Raw genomic sequence first — 21,043 nt, forward strand, 5'->3', positions numbered from 1 at the left:
ATTTAACAGGCAGTCTAAAAAAATTAAAAAGCAGCAGCAGTTCTCACATATTAAAAAACAAGCCTGTCCCATTCTATTTTTCCTTTAGCCTGCATTTGGTACATTTGTACTCGTCTGACCTTCAGCATCTCTTCATGTATCCCATAATGCCCGTATGAGCTGAAATAAACGCCATCCTCATCCTCCTGCAGGTCTGCAATGGCAGTAGATGACGAGCAGGTTCTGACATCTGCATTCATCACAAAATCCTGAGCAAATTGTCTGTAATCAATGTGAAATACACCCCTGAGACAGGTTTATTGGACCATGGAAAAAGAAAGGCTAGAGGTTGAGGAAGAGGAACAGGAAGGTCATGGAGTGGAGAATGATGAGCCTTTTTACATTGCTCTTCCCATCAGCAGCCAAAAGCTCCCTCTGCTGGAGCTTAAGTGTGGCAAATCCTAATCTGGCCATGCGCCCTCCCCTTGGCAAACTGCAAAAGCCATGCCAGCTGCGAATTACAGCTCTTTATAGCTTTCAACTGAACAAAATAACTACACTCCCTTTATTCAAATTCATCATTTCTATGGTTCTAAAATCGTTTCTACCATCTGAATCAATGTAGTACATTTCATTTCTCTTAATATTCTTTAAAATTATATTATCTGTTGGCCGGGGATTTAGCTCAGTGGTTCCACCGCCTGCCTTGCAAGCAGAAGGATCCGAGTTCGATCCCTGGTACCAAAAAAACAAACAAACAGACAAAAAAACAAAACTATTATCTGTTGGGAGAATTAAATGAATAGAAAGTAGGCCCTTATACACACTGACACCACCCATTATGACTCTAAAACTCAGTCTGAGCACGACACATTAATAATCTATAAGGCAGGTATGCAAGGTGAGAACATCCAAAAATTTTAGTAATTTTCACAAACCAACATTATCTTGTTAGATATTTCCAGTTTTTCTGAATTAAAAATCTTGCTGTTTTAATCTATAATACTTAATAAAATGTATAATTACCAAGTACAGCTACAAATCAACTTCTATTTTATATGGACAGAAGATGTTGGCTGCTAGGCTCCCAACCATAAAAATTCAAAAACAAATGAGGATCTAAAACTGACTGTACTGGCTTTCATACAGGACACAAAACTGGCAAACCATCTAATGGGTATTCAGGCAATGGTGACAATCTTCCAAATCCAAAAAGGAAAGTTGTGAGTATACCTGTTAGAAATGCACAGAATTTCCAGCCCCACTTGCCTCTCCTGAATCAGAACCTATGCTGTATAACAAGAGCCCCAGGTGATCTGTACGCAGATCACTTATACTTAGAGGCGTTAAACCAGTGAAATGCTAACTTACTCGCTGGAAAAAACTGCCACCCCTCCCCACCCCTGCTATATTTGGTTTTCTGGTTAATACTGTATCACTGTTACATTCTGATTTTTAGAAAACAAAAATTTCAACACTGTATTTTCCCAAACCTAAAAAATATTAATCCATTTTTCTATACCACTTTTAAAAAACTGGTATAGAAAAAAAAAAAACTGGTCCTGAAAAAGTAAAATGGAGAGACCAACTCCAAACAGGACAATTAAAAGGAAAAGAAGACAATTCCAAAGCAAAAAATATTCAAGAAGACATCTGTCAGAATAATCACCTCTAGTACAGAAGTAATTATGAAGTATATATAGGTAAAACTATTAAACTTCGTATTAATCAGGTACAGCTATGCTGTAAATCTTTAATACTACTACACATCTACACTGATTTCTAGAATATGAAATGTTCTATATTCTACCTTGCCATTAGCTGTGTTATTTGGGGGATCTAAACAGTGTTCTTGAAGATTGATAAATTACCTCATTCTCTGCAGCTCCTCGCGTGCTCCGGCTAACGCAGCTTCAGCAGACAGTGCCCTGGCTTCCATATGCTTCAATCTTTCAACAACAGAAGTATTTTCACTGAGCCCATTGGGGTATGAGAATGGGACTGACACTGGTTCATAAAGATCTTCTACATCTAAAGAAATAAATGGACATTATCGTCAGGTCATCTTCCAGCAATGAAATGAGTATAAACACATCAGGAATATACCCTGAATCCCTATTATGTGGCCAACTGAAAAACACTGGTGAAAGTACTTCTAAATATTTAACATCCAAATTGTTTCATTTTGAATTCAAAGAATATGCTATCTGCTTAAGTTCTTCATTAAGTTAGCTAACTTAAACATGTGTATGTATTGATTATATTGAACCAAACACAAAAAGAAAAAACCTCATCTTACTGATTATCAGGCAGTTTTCAGGTGCACATGCATTATATCTCATTTCACCCTCAGAACAAACCTAAGGTCCACCCAGCAACTGGAGTCCTTATCTGCAGCACACCAGGAGGCAATCAGACTTTCCCCAAGGGAAATCCTGCCATTGGTGACAACATGGGTGAACCTGGAGGACACTGTTAGGTGAAATAAACCAGACAGGGTAGGAGAAATATGCATGGTCGCAGTTATGTGTGGAATCTAAAACAGAAGTAGAGTACAGAGGACTCTGCAGTGGCTGAGGGTTAGAAATGGCACGGGAAGTTGGTCAAATGGCACACACTTATTTATAAGGTGAGTACCTCCTGGGCATCTCAGGTACTGGACAATGACTGCAGTTCATGCTGCAGTGTACAGTGGAAACTTGCAAAGATGTGCACTGACGAATGTGTTAATTAGCTTGACTGTAGTAATAATTTCACAATGTATACCAAATCGTAGTACTGTACACTTGAAGTGAATACAACTTTTATGTATCGATTCTGCCTTAATAAAGCTAGAGAAAAAAGATAATCCTTAAGAACAGTGTGTAAATACAGAATTCTATGAATTCAAGAGCTTTCTCATGCTGGGCAAGGTACACTCCAGGTCCACTTAGAGGTCTAACTAACTTTCAGATCAAACTTAAACCAATAAAGAATACAAATTATATTTTCTCCTCTGAATGGCACTCAAAGAAAATATTTTCTTATCCCATTCAGTTTTTAGTTGTGACACTTTTGAAGTCACTTCTTCAGAGTTGGAACAAAACAGCCAAGCTTAAGAAATACACAGTATTACTATAACTAAAAGACCAAAGCCTAACCCGAACTCCTTTTACAACAACAGTGCAGTATGTCCCTAAGCTCCACTCTGACAGGAGACTGAGTCACTGTATTAGAAACTGGAGGTTTGTGCAGGATGGGGGTCTATGCCTGCAATCCCAGCCCTCTGAGAGGCTGAGGCTGAGGCATGAAGATTGAAAGTTCACGTCCAGCCAGGGCAACTTATAGCAAGGCCCTGTCTCAAAATGAACAACAGTTTGGGGTTATAGCTCAGTGCAAGGACCTAGGGCCAACCTGCAGTCTAACCCCCCCCAAAGAACCTAGAGTCATTCACTATTTGATTTACCAAAAATGAGTGAGCACAACTAAATATTTCCAAAGTCTTTAAGGCTGGTATGCCATGTTTGCTACTTTCTCCTACAATTCTTTCTTTGTATTTTGTCTTCAAAATTCTTCAAACTGTTTCATAAGTTTCTGTATTGCCTTTTGGTGCATTAAAAATTAGTCATAATGATAACTTTAATAATATGGAAATAATCATTGATTAGAAGTGAAGCTCATACATGTGAAAAGAGGAAGGATTCAATAAACACGAAGAATAACACATTATAGACAGTCTCTTGGCCTGTGCCTCTTTAGCATTACATTCTAGAAATCATTCTGCATCAGTCCACAGAAATACTGGCTCTTTTTAAGAGGTGTATACTTCTCCGTGTTATGAACGTACCACAGTTTATTCAACCAGTCTCTTGTTCTGGGCATTTAGGTCATTTCTGATATTTGGAAATCACAATGCTGTAATAAAACTTTGTAAGTATTTTCAGAACCAGGAGGTGCATCTTCAGTCTTTAAGACAGATTCTTCATCGTGAGATTCTTAAGAGTAAGAAGTACGGGCCAGGGATTTACGTCAGTGGCACCGCACCTGCCTCGCAAGCGCAAGGTCCTCAGTCCTCAGTTTGATTCCCAGTACTGGGGTGCGTGTGCATGTGTGTGTGTGTGCGTGTGTGTGTGTGTTGGTGGGTCTGAGTATGAGCTCAGGGGTGGAGCCTTGCCTAGGATGTGTGAGGCCCTGGGTTTGAACCCCAGCACAAGAAAGACAGACAAGAAACTGATGAAGTTTACCTTAAAACCCTAGCTAAGTAGCATATGCTGGGTTTCTCCATAGCAGTTACCTCCTCTCTCTTACACTACACATTCATGTCCTATTTTCTTAGTCACCTCCTTTACTAAGTCAGGCATCTCTATAACCTCAAAGCTAAATATTTAGCAGATGCTAAATACTGAAACCACATGGAGGGTAAAATGGTAAGTAATCATGCCTGGAGTCAGGAAAATGTCAACTTACTAATCCATCTCTCTCAGCCAGTGGCCAGCAACACAGATTATGAGAGAAGACAGGCAACACATGTAAGGCCAGGCCCAGTTCAAGCTTTACTTAATACGGCTCCTCAAAGGTTCTAGACCTTAGTCATGATGTCCACGGGCTGACTCCTGCAGGACTTCTGTAACATTATTTACTCCTAACCACACATTCTTCTTTACTAAGCACATACCCTGTGGCAAGTACCATAATAATGTGTTATTTTTCCAACAATCTTTTAACATGGCTATCATTATTACCTTTTAACAGATTAAAATGAAAGCTAGAAGAAATGAAGTTCATATACCTTTAGAGAGTTAAGCGTTCCATCCTAATCTGTATCCAGTTACCAACATAGCACCTTCAAATCTGTCACTGATCTGAATAACTTCTCCTGCAGTACCTTTTCTACTTTTCATTAAATTTATCATATTCTACTTCATATTAAAATACAGGACATTTTAAAAAACACCTACATATTGGACTGGGCACTCCTGATGAGAGGACTATGACTTTCGCTTCTGAGCTCACTAGGCATTTAATACACTACCTTCATTTAGTGAGTGCTCAGTATAGGATTTTGAGTTTAGGAAGTCATGAAGAACACCTTTGGGGCACTTTGTCATTTATCAAAGAGACTGATTTGGTCATTCTGAGAAATGAGGTTAAAGAAAAAGTTGTCAAGAGCGTTAAGAATGAAGGTAGGAATCAAATTTTAGAACTAGAATCAAGTCTCAGAAATCTGGCCCTAAAACTTTACTCTTTAAGTAAAAAGACAAAACAGAAAGCTTACGTGTTTTGTCCCAGTCCCAGTTCATAAAACCTTAAGCTTCTCACATTAAACTACTCACTGCCTCATCACAATACCACAAAACTCAAGGATGATACTTCTCAAGGAATTGAGAGCTAATGGAGTTACTGCTCAAATAGAAATTGTCAAAACTATTACCTGATAGCATATGTCTGTTTATAACAGTCTTGCTGATTTGAAGACAGCAAACCTTCCATCTCCCCTGACTGGCACAAGACGCATGAAACAAAGTAAGAGTAGGATACAGAAGAAAAGCCAGGTATGGAGGGGCACACCCGTGTTCCCAGCACTTGTGAGGCCAATGAAGGAGTAATGCAAGTTCAAGGCTGGCCTGGACTACATAGTAAGACCTTGTCTCAAAAGAAAATGAAGAAAAAAGAAAAAGAAATTTCACTTCTATAGATTAGATATATAAAGTATGAGATCAAGAAAATTTTCACAAGACTTCTATGCAATAGGGAAAAAACCAAAGCACAGAGAAAATAACTAAAGAAAGCCATGGTCAAGAAATGAACAAGACTTTGCCATAAGGGAAGCTTCAGAGTCAGTGAATGAGGATAAGCTCATGAAAATTTGAGTGGAATCTGTCGTGTATCAAAACAAAATCTTAGGAAATCAGACATGTTAAGTCAATTGTGTGATTTGAATATTTGAGACAGAAGCAGTAAAACTTATTCAGTCCATTTTCAAGTCACTGTCTAATAATTAAAAATTATTCTCTCAAGTATCCCTAGGTTTCAAAATGTTCAAACAAGCTCTTTTTTTTGGTACTGGGGATTGAACTTAGGACCTTGTGCTTGCGAGGCAGGCGCCGGAACCACTAAGCTAAATCCCCGGCCCCAAACAAGCTCTTAAGTCTAAATTCCTCCTTGAAATGGTTACTGTAACTGGCAGCTTTTAAGTGAGGTCTTAAGAGAATTGCAAAGCTGGTCCCTCCTTAACCATGGAGGGGAGGTTCTATGACCCCCACTGACTCCTGATATTATGGACAGTACTCAATCTTTTGAAATACACCAAATGGATTGAGTTTGTAATTAAAAAATTTTCCCCCGTCAGTCATTGTCTTATATGCTTAGCATAGGTTTGCAACTCAGTGGTGTTTGGTGTTCCTAGAACCCAGCTGAAAATCTTACACACAGAGGAAATATTAGGGGTGGTGCTACAAGACAGATGCCTGGGGGATAACTGGCATCCTCTTTCAGGTTATGAGGATCCAGGCCTGCTTCATTAAGAAGCTGGGGGTGGGTGGGGGTGGGGAAGAACACTTACCAACATGGGGACCAGCTAGGGAAATCCCCTTATTTCTGTTTTGCATATGAGGAACCCTATAGCAACCGGCTGAGGCTCTCTAGTTTAATAAAGATCATACAAGGAGTCTTATGAAGACTGTTTTAGTAAGTGTTAATAGGGATTTTATCAACTTATTTTTGTTACAGATTCCAAGTTTTAAAATGTTTAGGTAATTTTTTTCACCTTCCCCAAAATCCTAATACTTGTAGATTACATTAATGTTGAACAAATGCTTTCTCATGTCTTAATCTTTGTATATGCATTCTTTTCAGATGTATTAAACAAAAGCCCTTCACAAAAAAAAAATTGTTTTTTTTTTTGTCACTTCAGGTGCTTTATTAGGTTCCACTGCAAGGCTGGGGTCAAAGTAATGCTAGTCCAGACCCAACCAACACACACCTGTGAGCCCAAAGCAGAGCTGAAGCGGAGCACCTATGTCCCAGGAGCAGACTGTCGGAGGTGGGCTGGGTGGGCAGGGCCAGACCTCAGCAGCTGCTGTGTTCAACTGGACAGGTGTGCACTCAGGCACCCCTTTCTGGGGTATGTACCTGCTGGCATGAGCGAGGGGGTCCACAAGGGATGCAAGGTGGGGCCAGAGCCACTCCTGTGTAAGAGGTGAGCAGCCAGGCTTAACCCTCGGCAGGCTCACCCCAGCTGGTAGCATTAGCTTGACTCTCTTTGGACAATAAAATAAAGTGCATTACTCAACAAAGAGTAACTCAAAACCATAAGCAGAGAAATCACAACACTTTTTCTTTAGCTAAAAGACAAAAGAAAACATGAACTATGTGGATGCCAGAACTTTAGAGCAAGAAAAATATTGGTTGAAGAGGAAAGGAAATGAACTTAGTGGATAATGACAACAGTGAGTGGGAGAGGAGACCATGGTAGCAGTGGCAGCAAGGTTTCTGGAAGCCTGCACTGTCCAGCGCCTGCCCAAGCTGGGCAGCAGTGCTGGCATGAATGGCCTTGGACACAGTGAAGAACCAGCACAGCATTTAGTCTCACGGCTGACCTCAGGGCGCAGGGGAGACAGAGGAGGACAAAGCCCCAGCCGAGGCCGCTCCCAGAGGCAGGCCACACAGCCTGCCTTGGCACCCGCACACTGGCAGACAGACTGCTGACCTGGCTATTTCCCACCTCCTCTGCCCCGCAACGGCCCTGGCCTGACGTAACCCAAGAGGCTCATAGCCCCAGGAGCAAATGAAGTATCGGCCTTCATGAGATCCCACAGCAAACGGACCTAGGGTGCCGATCACAGCCCCACCACAGCACAGAAAGCAGGCCAGGTTTCTGTCCACAGGACCAAGGATGGGGAGGACTTCGTGGGGTTGCTACTCCAGTACTCAATATATGCTGTGCTTTTGCTACAAATACAGTGCTATCAAAAAAATTACACATCAGCCACAGTAAGAGATTAACAATAACAATAAATCAAATAAAACTACACTGTAAGTTCCGTGAATGTGGTATCCCTCAAAGAGGATTATGTGAACACAACTACTGTAGCAGTCAATCCTAAAATGCTACCAATTAACTAAAATGCTATGGTACTAATTAACTATGGAGTGGGCAGCACAGACAGTGCGTACCAGACGAGACACAGCTAGATGTTACCGTATTGCATCACACTACTTAGACAGGACATGCAATTTAAAATTCATCAACTGGGGGCTGGGGATTTAGCTCAGTGGTTCTGCTGCCTGCTTCACAAGTGCAAGGTCCCAAGTTTGATCCCTGGTACCAAAAAACCAAAACAAGACAAAAAATTCATGAACTGTTTGTTTCTGGAATTCTCCATTTAATATTTTCAGACTGCAGTGGGCAGTAGGGAAATGAAAATATGGAAAGTGAAACCACACAGAAGGAGAGCTTTGCCATATCAAATGGCAGTATGTCCATCTTACCAAACTGAAGTAAAAGGTCATCTTCTAACACCGGCTTCAAATACTCTTCTTTCTCCCAAGGCACTGGGTTGTATATGGAATTCATATACTCAACTGTAGGATGCTGGATGCAAAATTAATTGCATGTTTATTCATTGCATGTAATCATGAATCTATCTGATAAAAGCTAGGAAAATTATACAAAGAAATCATATCTGGATTACACAAAATCATTGTTATCTCTGTTTAAGGGATCTAAAAACCTGTCATTCTAAATGGTTTCAATGTAGTTTTCTACTGTTTAGATTCAGGGAAAGTGACAATAACACTCATTTAAATGGAACAAAAAAAAAGAACAGTATTTTAAAAAATAGAAAAAGAGCAAAAAAGTATTTGCAGTCACATTAGAAATTACACCTGATTTTAAAATAACACCATCAGCATTTCCCCTTATCTGACTCTGAACTACTTTTCACTCAGCACTGATTTTGTCTCAGTCAGAATCATACTTGCAACTATGTGTACTCCTTTATATGGTGTTTTACGGTGTTCTAGTGCCTAACACCCAGAATTCCTACTGTACGATGAATGTCACATTTAAATAGTTCCTCATATTCCTTTAAATAATCAGTGCAATGAGAGGCACTGTGGCATTTCTTGTATTTCTAAATCAAATTATAAATTAAGCTTCTGACTTACCTTAAGTCTAATAAAATTTATTAGTTTAATGTATCCATAAAATTCAAGTCCTAAGGGGAGAAAAAAGGACAATTCACCTATTTTAATATGAGTTCTGTTTAAATGAGCAGTTCTTTAAAGGGTTCTCTGATTAGATAATAAAATATTTCTAAACTCTAAACTGCAACCAATATTTTAAATTTTTATTTTTTAAGAATTAGAGGGCTGGGGATTTAGCTCAGTAGTTCTGCTGCCTGACTTGCAAGTGCAAGGACCGGAGTTCGATCCCCAGTACCAAAAAAAAAAAAAAAAGAATTAGAAATTATAATTTTGATACTTTTGAGTATTTTATCCGAGAAAACCATAAATGACAAATTTTTAAGTGCTTTTCTTCTATTTCTAAAGAAAAATGGAAAAAACTAATTTTGGAATTCAATCAGAACTATACAGATCTGTAAAATTAGGTCCTCGATTTTATCAAGTATTTGGCAGTTAATATTAAAGACTAAGTTTCTAAATGTCTAATTTTTACAGTGCCTATAAAAATATAATTTTGTCAAGACTGAACATACAAAGTCTACTAGCTTTTCCATGAAGTTGAATGATGCAAATTAAAAAACAATGAAGCGTATCATATCTTTCCAGAAATGAAGCACCATTTAAGACAAAGGAAAGAAGTAATATATTGGTTATTATTTGTCATGAGACAAATTGGATATTATTCATCATGGGAAACTGGTTATTATTGAGAAATGATGATGTTTTAATAGCATACAAAAACTTGACTCATAAGTGAAAAATCACGTTCAATTCAATTTAAAATACAACTTTAAAAATGGGAGAAAAAATGAGGCTGTGGCTTACAAAAGTAGTTGCACCTGAATTTACGATTTATAAACATATCACATATTTATCTGAGAACTAAACATCTGTCTAGTATTTGCCATTCCCCAACAATATCTGTTCTACATGTTAATAAATACAGGGACCAAAAGGCCAAGTCTATGCTTAGTTAATTTTAGTTGAATAGTATAACTCTTCTACATCCATTTGAAGAAGTAGAAAGCTTTACCTAAGTTTAAACGCAAGTCAACAGAAACACCGTCTGAATAATTTGCATACTATCTTAACTCCCTCAGCCCACTTCCCAATCAAACTTACGAATTTTTTTTTTTGAGACAGGGTCCTACTCTGTAGTCCGGGCTGGCCTTGAACTCTTGGTGATCCTCCTGCCTCTGCCCCTCAAATGCAGGGATTACAGGCCTGTGTTGCCATGCTCAGCTTATAAAACTCAGTCTTGTAGACCTCAAAGTTCACATTTATTATTATGCTCTCCCGACTGTCTTTTTTTTTTATAAGGATCCACCACCTCTCCCAAATGCACTCACATGCCAGTTTCCCCTTTTATATTGTGAAGCCATTGGGCCGGGGGTCTAGCTCAGTGGTTTCGCCGCCTGCCTTGCAAGCAGAAGGACCCGAGTTCAATCCCCGGTACCAAAAAAAAAAAAAGAAAGTAAACTGTGAAGCCATTGTAAGCTTAAATACAGTGAATTTTGCCTAGAACAGTGATTTAATAATCTTTCCACAAAGGCTAACTTGCCAAAAACATTCCCATAAGAGAAGTTGTTACAGTATGTCTCACTATATTGCACTTGTATAAAAAAAAGGGCCTGAAAATTTGAACTTAAACTTCCCAAATAAAACTATCTTTATTCTACGAAATACTCACCATGTTTATGGACCATGCTATCAATATTAAATTGATGCTCTGACTTACAGTGTGAAAATGTCTCTTCAGCAGATGTGAATAACCTGAAAAATCAAAGAACAGCTTTAGGGAATAACCCCATAAGTCTAAATCTTGACTTCATGTTAAATACACTTTTTGTTTTTCACTCAGCTGATTTCTAGTTTTAAAAGAAGTATATATAGATGAAAGACTGAAACCCAGCACTTCCAGTGAGAAGTTTACAACATCACATTCATATTTAACACTTAAATGAACTACCCTTTAAATACCAATGAATTTATCAAAAGGCTCATAGGAAAGACAGCTCCCTTTATTTTCTGCATCTCATGTCATGAAAGCTCTTCCATTAGATTCCCCCCTGCCAAGTGTCAACTCTTTTTCAGACGTTTTGAAGCGGCACGGCTCAAACTGCTTTTAGAAATAAAGGATAAAATGTAATTTCACAGCTGGCACATCCCCAAAGTGCTGTCTTTCCAAGGTGATCTTGCAGTGTTCCCACTGGACTTGCATGACAGACACTGGGAGGCCCAGGCCTCTTTATTATGTGATCTGCACAACTGAAGGACACCTAAGGTAAGAATACACCGCATAGGTGATGCATACCTCTTCTATATGGCAAGCACATGTGTGGTAGTTTTCAAATGTTCACCAAGATAGATGATTTGCAGTATCAGAAAGGCCTGCACGATAGATGTTCCATAAGTACTTTACGGTAACTTGCCTCTGCACCGACACTCTCTCTCTCCAATGAGGCCACACAGGAGAACACTGATCACCACCCATCAATGCCAAGCCAATCAGTACAAGGCAGATGGACAAGGTTCATTAAAGCAACAATGGCCAAGCCAATCAGGCCCACTTGCCCACAGCAGTCAAGTCCTGGTTTTTTCAGACTAAATGGGAGACTTTTAAGTGGAAAGAATGTGTTTGTGAATAAAAACCACAGCTTTCTGACCTTGAACAAGATACTGCCTCTTTTTCCCAAAAGTGAAAAAAGGTATCAATTCCTTACTGACAAGAGGGGAGGCCCTACTTAAGATCAACTTAAGACGTTACACCTGAGCAGCTCTCTACTGCTAAAAGACTTGTAATAGTGAGGACCACCCCCCCCATGGGCACGCCTACCAGCCACCAGCTTGGTCTCCCCCAGGCCTCTGGCCTCTTGGCTGTGCAGCTACTTGGTTCCACACTACAGAGGCACAGGGAGAAATAAAAACCATTATCCTGACTGCAGAAGTGAACAACAGAGAAAGGGCCACTCTCAGGCTCCCTGATGAAAACAAGCCCACTGGAAAAGTGAAGAGAATCTCTTCAATAAAGGTACACCAGACCACCGTGATTGGTAAGTTGGAGGGATCATTACCTCCCATTAGAACCTGGACTACCTTCAGGGAAAGGCAGCTGGAACCTGCAATAGAACCTTGCACAGTTCAACCCTACAGGAGGACAGGGAGCTTGACTTGGGACTTGTAGCCAGAAAACTGCCTGAATCTCTCAGGTCTGCGACTAGCTAAGACTCACTGACTTATAACTGCACATTGATGCCCACATCGTCTACTGTGACAGCAGAGACATACCTTGAAGGAGGCCCTTCATTTGCATCTTTTATTTGTTATTTTCAAAATGACCACTATTTTTTTTTTGCTCTTATTTTTAATTATTTTTCTTCTTCTTTAAAAAAATTTTTTCTCTTCTTTCTTTCTCTGCTCTTTTCTTTCTCTCTCTGCCTCGCTCCCTTGCTGTCACACATTGTACTTCATCTCCCCTTTGTGGTCTTGTTCTGGCCCTAACTTGTATTTCTTCATTTGTCTTTTCTTCTCTTTCCTTCTCTTGCCTGTGCCCTCTGACCTCACTGCTAACCCTCCCCTATCCTTCTACCTACCTATGCCTCCTTCCCCAACTCCTTCTAATGCCCCATCCTGAAGGGTAAAGTTGCTATATTGAAGATTTATCCACTATAAATATATGTTGGGTTGACCCTAGATTTTGATTTAATTCACACAGTTAAAGGTCATAGATCAATAACTATCACAAATTGTCATTTTTCTAATAGGTACTTGATGCTATTGTGTGACTGATTGTATCACTTGGGCTAAGGTGTTGTGATTGGTCTAACCAGTTGTCCTTTCTGGTATAATGAAAATGAGACAGCTTAAGAGCCCTTAGAGACTCAAAACCTAAAGACCAGCTATATCTGGAAGACATCTCTAAGAAGCAATCATTCCATAAGGGTTCTAAATACAAGCAACAAAGAAATGTACAATAAGGAATTTCGAAGTATCAACCCAGGAACTAAACCAAGGACAGTACTAAAAACAAAAATGAGAAGGCATTTAAGCAAGGCACAAATTCAGACTTCCACCCCACAAAAGGCAAATTCTGGGGGAAAGGCAGTGGAAAAGTCTGATAATCAGCCACCTGAACACCCTGAACTCATACCTCAGGAAGTAACAAAACAGATGAATGAGGCTCTAGAAAAATTCAAAGCAGAAATAATCTCCCAGATGACTACAGAGATGGTGAGCAGAGTGAAAGACATGATTAGAGGCTCTAGAACAGGAACAGATAAAAAGTAGATGAGATCAGAAACATGCTGGAAGCCATGAATGTTCAGCATAAGAAAGAAATAGAAACCATGATCACCCAACATAAGAAAGAAATGGAATCCATGAAACAGTTTCAAACAGATATTCAGGAGATTAAAAACTCCACTGAAAGCATGCAGAGCAGATTAAGAAAATCTGAAGATAGAATATCAGATATAGAAGACAGGATTGAGGTTAAGGACCATGAAAACAGAGATTTCTTAAAAATAGTAAGGGACCACAAGAAATCAATCCAGCAGCTGCTAGATAATTCAAAGAGAATAACTTAAGACTGACAGGAGTCCACGAAAAAAATAGGAGAAAGTACAATTGACATAAAAAAACTGTTCACAGAAGTAATAGTAGAAAACTTCCCAGACAGAGGGGGAGAATTGGACATACAGATAAGTGAGGCATATAGAACTCCATCTAGTCACAATCAAGAGAAATCTACACCTAGACATATAATAGTCAAGATCCCAGAAACCCAACAGAAGAACAAAATCCTATAGGCAGTTAGAGAAAAGAAACAAATCACCTATAAAGGAAAGCCCATCAGAATCATGGCAGACTTCTCAACACAAACCCTCAAATCAAGAAGAGCCTGGAGTGAAGTACTTCAAGCCCTAAAAGAAAATAACTTCCAACCTAGACTGCTGTATCCTGCAAAATTATCTTTCAAAATCGATGGGGAAATCAGATACTTCTACGACAAAGAAAACCTGAGAAATTTCATGAACACCAAACCAGCACTCCAAACAATTCTAAGCGATACCCTAGAAAAAGACAATGAAGGTCACAATTCCATGAGGCCCAACAGAGGGAAGCCACCAGGCAAGGTAAGAAATTAAAAGAAAAGGGGCGGGGGGAGAAATAAAAGAGCCAACAACAGTAAAACATCACGGCAAGGATGAATCAGTATATATCAATTATAACTATCAATGCTAATGGTCTCAATTCACCAATCAAAAGAAACAGACTGACAGAATGGATTAAGAAGCAAAATTCAGCAATATGCTGTATACAAGAAACACACCTAACTCAAAAAGAAATTTATAAACTGAAAGTAAAACGATGGAAAACAGTTCTCCATGCCACAGGAACCCAGAAAAAAGCAGGAGTAGCAATCTTATTTGCAGACAAAGTAGATTTCAAACCAAAACTAAGAGCGACAAAGATGGTCACTACATCTTTATGAAGGGAACAATCCAAGAGGAAGAGATGACAATCCTAAATATATATGCACCAAATATGAATGTCCCCAACTATACAAAACAAATATTAATGGACATGAAAAACCAAATACACACTAATACAATTGTAGTGGGGGACCTCAATACCCCACTATCACAAATAGACAGATCATCTAGACAAAATTTAACAACAAAATTCTAGAGCTGAACCAAGCTTTTGAACAAATGGACTTAATAGATGTTTACACAGCCTTCCACCCCACAAAATCAGAATACACATTCTTTTCAGCTGCACATGGGTCATTCTCCAAAATAGACCACATGCTAGCTCATGGGACATGCCTAAGTGAATGTAAAAGAAGTGAAATTACCCCCTATATTATCAGACTATATTGCAATAAAATTGGAGATTAATAACATAAGAAACCTCAAAACTCCCACAAACACATGGAAATTGAGTAACACCCTCCTGAACAACCAATGGATCACAGAGGAAATTAAAGAAGAAATTAGACAGTTTCTACTAGTAAATGACAATGCCAGTACAACATACAGGAATCTATGGGACACAATGAAAGCAGTTCTACGTGGGAAATTCATAGCAGTGAATGCCTGTATTAGGAAAACAGAGAGATCTCAGATAAATAACCTAATGCAGAACCTCAAGCTCCCAGAAAAAGAAGAGCATAACAAACCCAAAGCTCGTACAAGACAGGAAATTATAAAGATCAGAGCAGAAATCAATGCAATGGAGACTAAGAGAACGATACAAAAAAATTAATGAATCAAAGAGTTGGTTTTTCAAAAGAATAAATAAAATTGATAAACCTTTAGCCAACCTTACCAAAAAAAAGTAAAGAAAAGGCTCAAATCCATGCAATTAAGAAGGAAAAAGGTGAAGACACAACAGACCTAGCAGAAATCCAGAGGATCATCAATACCTACTTCGAGAACCTGTACTCTAATAGAATGGAAAACAGAGAAGAAATGGACAGCTTCCTAGATACATACCAATTGCCAAAGTTAAATGAAGAAGATATAGAAATTCTAAAGACCCCAATTACAATGAGTGAAATTGAAAATGTAATAAAAAAATTTGCCAACAAAGAAAAGCCCAGGTCCTGATGGCTTCACTATTAAATTCTACAAGACATTTAAAGAACTACGGCCATTACTCTTTAAACTCAGCAAGGAAATTGAAAGGGACGCAAGGCTTCCAAATTCATTCCTGGAAGCAAGTGTTACTTTGATACCAAAGCCATGGAACAACCCAACCCAAAAAGAGAACTACAGGCCAATCTCCCTAATGAACATAGATGCAAAAATCCTTAACAAGATACCGGCAAACAGAATACAGAGGGTCATCAAGAAGATCATACACCCTGACCAAGCAGGATTTATCCCAAGGATGCAAGGATGGTTCAACATTTGTAAATCAACAAATATAATACACTATATTAACAGGGTCAAGGACAAAAACCATATGATCATCTCAATAGATGCAGAAAAGGCATTTGACAAAATCCAACACCCATTCATGATAAAAACCCTACAGGAAATTGGCAGAGAAGGTCTTTATCTCAACCTGATTTAGGCTATCTATGAAAAACCAACAGCCAACATCATACTAAATGGTCAAAAACTGAAAACTTTCACCCTAAAATCAGGCACAAGACAAGGATGCCCACTGTCACCACTCCTGTTCAATACAGTTCTGGAAACATTAGCCACAGCAATTAGAAAAGAGAAAGAAATAAAAGGAATAAAGATAGGAAAGGAAGAAGTTAAACTGTCATTATTTGCTGATGATATGATACTTTACATAGAAGACCCAAAACACTCTGCCAAAAGACTTCTAGACTTAATTGACAGATTCAGTAGAGTAGCTGGATATAAGGTCAACACTCAAAAAACAATAGCCTTCTTATACACAAATAGCAGTGAGAGAGAAATTCGGGAAACAATTCCTTTTACAATAGCATCCAAAAAAAAGAAATATCTAGGAGTCAATCTAACAATGGAAGCAAAAGACCTCTACACTGAAAACTGCTGCACTCTGAAAAAGGAGATTGAGGAGGATATAAGAAAATGGAAAGACATCCCTTGTTCCTGGATAGGAAGAACCAATATAGTGAAAATGGCCATACTTCCAAAACCATTACATAGGTTTAATGCCATATCAATTGAAATTCCAACAATATATTTCACAGAACTAGAGAAAACAATTCAAAAATTTATTTGGAACTAGAAGAGACCTGGAATAGCCCAAGAAATTTTAGGCAACAGAGACATAGCTGGGGGTATTACAATCCCCAACCTGAAACTACTACAAAGCTACTGTGATAAAAGATAGTATGGTACTGGCAAAGAAACAGACCTGAGGATCAGTGGAACAGATTACAAGATGCAGAAACAACTCCAGACATACTCAGCCACCTCATCTTTGACCAAGGAGCCAACCATCCTCATTGGAGGAAAGACAACCTATTTAATAAATGGTGTTGGAAAAACTGGATCTCAACCTGCCAAAGATTAAAACTAGAACCATACCTATCACCATGCACTAAACTAAGATCGAAGTGTATTAAAGGTTTAAATATTAAGACAGAAACACTAAACTTGCTGTACGATAAGTTAGGTAGAACTCTTGAAGACACTGGCATAGGAAAAGACTTTACGAACAAAACCTCAGTGGCATGGGAACTTGCACAAAGAATCAACAACTGGAATCTCATCTTATTAAAAAGCTTCAGCACTGCAAGAGAAACCAACAACAGAGCTGAGACAACCTACAATATGGGAAAAAATTGTCAGCAACTGCACCTTAGACAAAGGTCTACTATCTAGAATATATGAAGAACTGAAAAAAATCAGACCTCCCATATTCAAAGACCCAATTCAAAAATGGGCATCTGAAATGAACAGACATTTCTCAGACAAAGAAGTAAAAGCAGCAAATAAATACATGAAAAAATGTTCAACATCACTGGTCATTGAGAGATGCAGATGAAAACAACAGAGATTCCACCTCATCCCAGAAAGAACGGCTGCTATCATGAAATCAACCAATAACAAATGCTGGTGGGGGTGTGGAGAGAAAGGAACCTTTCTCCATTGTTGGTGGGAGTGCAGACTGGTGCAACCACTGTGGAAATCAGTATGGAGATACCTCAAAGAACTAGGACCAGAGGTCCCATTTGACCCAGGTATTCCCCTGCTGGTTATCTTCCCCAAAGAATTAAAAGAATCATACCACAGCAGTATACATGCATTCATGTTTATAGCGACACAGTTTGTAATAGCTAAAGCTTGGAAATAGCCCAAGTGCCCATCAACTGGAGCCTGGATGAAGAAGATGTGGTTGTTTTACAAAATGGAATACTACTCAGCCATCAAGAACGAGGAACTAGAGTCATTTACAGCTAAATGGATGCATATTGAGGCCATACTCTTAAGTGAAACAAATAGGACCCACACGTGTAAATATCGAATAGTTTGTCTAGTGTGAGAAACTGAAGTGTAAATTAGGATTACAATGATCAAAACGAATAATTGATATTTTGAAATAGGAAAAGGTCCAAAGGGGTAGGGGTGGTGGGAGGGGAAGGGGAAAGGAAAGAAGGGAAAGGAAAAATTATGAGAAAAGAAAAAAAATGGAAACGAAGTCTATGTAAATAGGGAAGGGTGGAGGGGTGAAGGGCGCACAAGTAATGGGAAAAAAATAAGAACCAAGATACATCATGTACAGGTACAAGCACCCAATGATAAATGTAAACGTATTGTGTACCTAAAATGTACCCATAGAAGAATTTAAGGGGAAAAAAAAGACTGGAAAAAAACCCCTTTTAATAGTAATGACGAAATACAGAAGGGTGTTTAGGGATTATCTAAATCAGGGTGACTCCCAAACTTGTTCCTCAAATAACATTAGAATCAACTCAGGTAGTGTTTTTACTAAAACTGCAATTCCAAGTGGGGCGTGGTGTTGCACTCGTGAATCCCAACACCGGGGAGACTGAGGCAGGAGGCTTGCCCCAAGTTGGAGGCCAGTCTGTGCTACACAGTGAGTTCAAGGACAGCTGGAACTACATAGCAACACCTTGTCTCAAAAACACCACAATTCCTAGACCCCATCCTGATCTATAAGGATTGAGGTGCACATTTCACTGTCTGCTTTTTGTGGTTTTTTCTGAAAGTATCTCAGCCGACAAGGGTGTACACCAGATATGGAGGCCAGGGAACTGAGGCCAGTCGTAGACAGCACCACCTGGGCTGCAACGCAGGGCTCCTCCCTCCACACCCAGGAGGGCTTTCCTCCTCCAGCAGCCATCGCCCACACCCAGGGCTGCTCCAGGGAGCACGAGAGCCAGGCGGACGAACCTGTTACAGAACAGGCAGGGGGTCTGCTGCCCGTCGTGGGGCGGGTCGGCCTCGTCGTCGTCCTCCCAAGCGGCGTCGTCCCCGCTGTCCGACAGTTCCGGCAGGTCATCCTCCTCCTCCACGGCGCCCCGGCCACCTAGCACAGGCAGACAGTCAGACAGACGCGCCGGGCCCACTGCGCCCCCGAGGCGGAGGACCCAGTGCCCAACTGCTCCGAGGCGACCGTTCCCCACGCCGCGCCCAGCGCCCCCGCAAAGCCCGCCATGCCATCCCGCCCCGGCCCGGCCCGGAGGGGCTCCTTCGCCCGGCCCGCGCGGCGCGGCGTGCGGGCGCCCCCGGCCAGGGTACCCACCAACAGCGCCCGGCGCCAACGAGCACATGGTGGCGGAGCCCGGGAGCCCGCGCGCCTGGGGGCGGGGGCGGGGACGGGGACGGGTCAACGGCGCGCGCGTAGCCGCCGCCTGGCTTCGGCCGAAGGCCCCGGGAACGAGCATGAGCGCGTGCACGCGGCAGGGCGCCGGGATCCCCAAGCGAGCGCTTCCAGGAGAGCGCCTTGTAGATCACGTGCGGTGAGGGGCGGCCGGGCTATTCGGCCACGGCGCTGGTCACGTGAGGCACCGGGAGGGGCAATAGTTCGGGTCCCGCCCCCACCCGGTCGCGGGTGACGCGGTGCGCGCGCAGGAAGTGCTGCGCTGGAGGTCGGGCGCTTCGACCTCCCGCGAGGTTTTCGCTGCCTGGAGCCGCACCAGGCCTTGACAGGAAGTAGCGGCCCGCAGCCTTGAGCCCGGCAGTGGAGAGCCGCCGCAGCCGTTGTGCTGTGGGCTTCGGGTCCCCTGCGCTTCCCGCGGCCCTGGGCCGAGCGCTCGGGAGGGCGCGCTCTGGTGGCGGAGAGGTGGCGCGGGCGAGGGCTGGGGTCCTGGTTCCTTCGGACGTGTGAGGGCGAGGGTGCTGCCCGGCCGCAGTGCGCATGTGCTAGAGACCCGGTAGGGACCCCGGCTCCCAACAGGGTTTTAATGTTCAGTGGTAAAGGGAGCGCGGACGCTCGGGCTGCCCTGTGTGCGCGTTGGGCTCCTACTGGAGTCGCTTTCTAACTGATCTTGAGCAGGTTATCTGCCCTTTCTGCCTCAGTTTTCTCGACAAAAATGTGGATTATGACTTCACTCATCGAGGGCTAGTAAGGATAATAGGAGTTTATAAACCGGGCGTGGCGGTGCAGGCCAGTAATCTCAGCATTCTGGGAGGCCGAGGCAGGAGGATCACAAGTTAGCCCAGCCTGGGCAATTCAGCGAACCTGTCTCAAAAAAATAACTGGAGATAGAGCTTAGTCCTGGCTTCGACCCCCAGTACCAAAAAGAAAGTTAATTCATTAAACGTAAGTGCTAACTTTATCCTAAACAATGGAGAACAGGTGAACTGCTTTATGCAAGGGAGTATTGCTATCAGGAACGTTTAAGAGAAACATCTGGCTGCTGCGGAAGAACACACATGTCCCAGGCCGCGTCCTTCCGTTCCTGATGTCTGTGGAACGGGGGCAGTGATTTCAGTAGATGACATTTCAGTCTGCAGTCGCAGGGACTTAGGGTAATAGTGCTTGGCACACGGCCAGCCCGACTCACCCCTTCACCTGGCTCCGATCTCAGCCTTCTATTTATTGCTAATCACTGAATGCTACACAAGTGGGCAGGTCCTCCGTCCCCATCACCATTTCCAAAACAGATTCCCCTGGTACTCCAGGAGTTTCTTTCTTGTCACATACCATTTACTTGCTTCTTCCTTCCCATTGTTTTCTTTCTTGTCTTACAACACCGTTTGGACCCCAGGGCGAGGACCATGTCTCTAATTTCTCTGGCACATTATACCTAGCTTGGCCTATGGGATAAATGTACTGAATGGAAACACTCCTCACAGGATCACTGAACTTTTCTGAAGGTACTCCTCTTCCTTACCTGTGAACTCCTAGAACACAGACTCGCCAGACAGTAGTTATTTCCAAGCCACTGCCAGAATGAGAATGTCTGGCATCCTTGCGT

The 21,043-nt window shown here is 41.3% G+C and overlaps 1 protein-coding gene across 5 annotated transcripts in view; it reads right to left on the reverse strand.

Moving 5' to 3' along the window:
• The window catches only part of Prmt3 (protein arginine methyltransferase 3), a 126,260-nt gene extending 106,635 nt beyond the window's left edge, over positions 1-19,625 (reverse strand). Inside the window, exons 1-7 of one of the 5 annotated variants that reach the window (XM_013074670.3) lie at positions 19,366-19,589; positions 19,014-19,149; positions 10,835-10,917; positions 9,127-9,176; positions 8,449-8,551; positions 1,851-2,010; positions 120-261 (exon numbers count right to left, since the gene is read on the reverse strand). In XM_013074670.3, the coding sequence (XP_012930124.2) occupies positions 120-261; positions 1,851-2,010; positions 8,449-8,551; positions 9,127-9,176; positions 10,835-10,917; positions 19,014-19,149; positions 19,366-19,507 (816 nt within the window). In that variant the 5' untranslated portion in view covers positions 19,508-19,589. Of the gene's footprint in view, positions 1-119; positions 262-1,850; positions 2,011-8,448; positions 8,552-9,126; positions 9,177-10,834; positions 10,918-19,013; positions 19,150-19,365 lie in introns of all 5 variants that reach the window. The other 4 variants (XM_021263919.2, XM_087211545.1, XM_087211547.1 and 1 more) reach the window with 4 other exon arrangements.
• Positions 19,626-21,043: the final 1,418 nt, after the last annotated feature.

Source organism: Heterocephalus glaber, unplaced genomic scaffold, assembly GCF_053883595.1.
Source record: "Heterocephalus glaber isolate CG9 unplaced genomic scaffold, H.glaber_assembly_v1.0 deba00001428, whole genome shotgun sequence".
NCBI lineage: Eukaryota > Metazoa > Chordata > Mammalia > Rodentia > Bathyergidae > Heterocephalus > Heterocephalus glaber.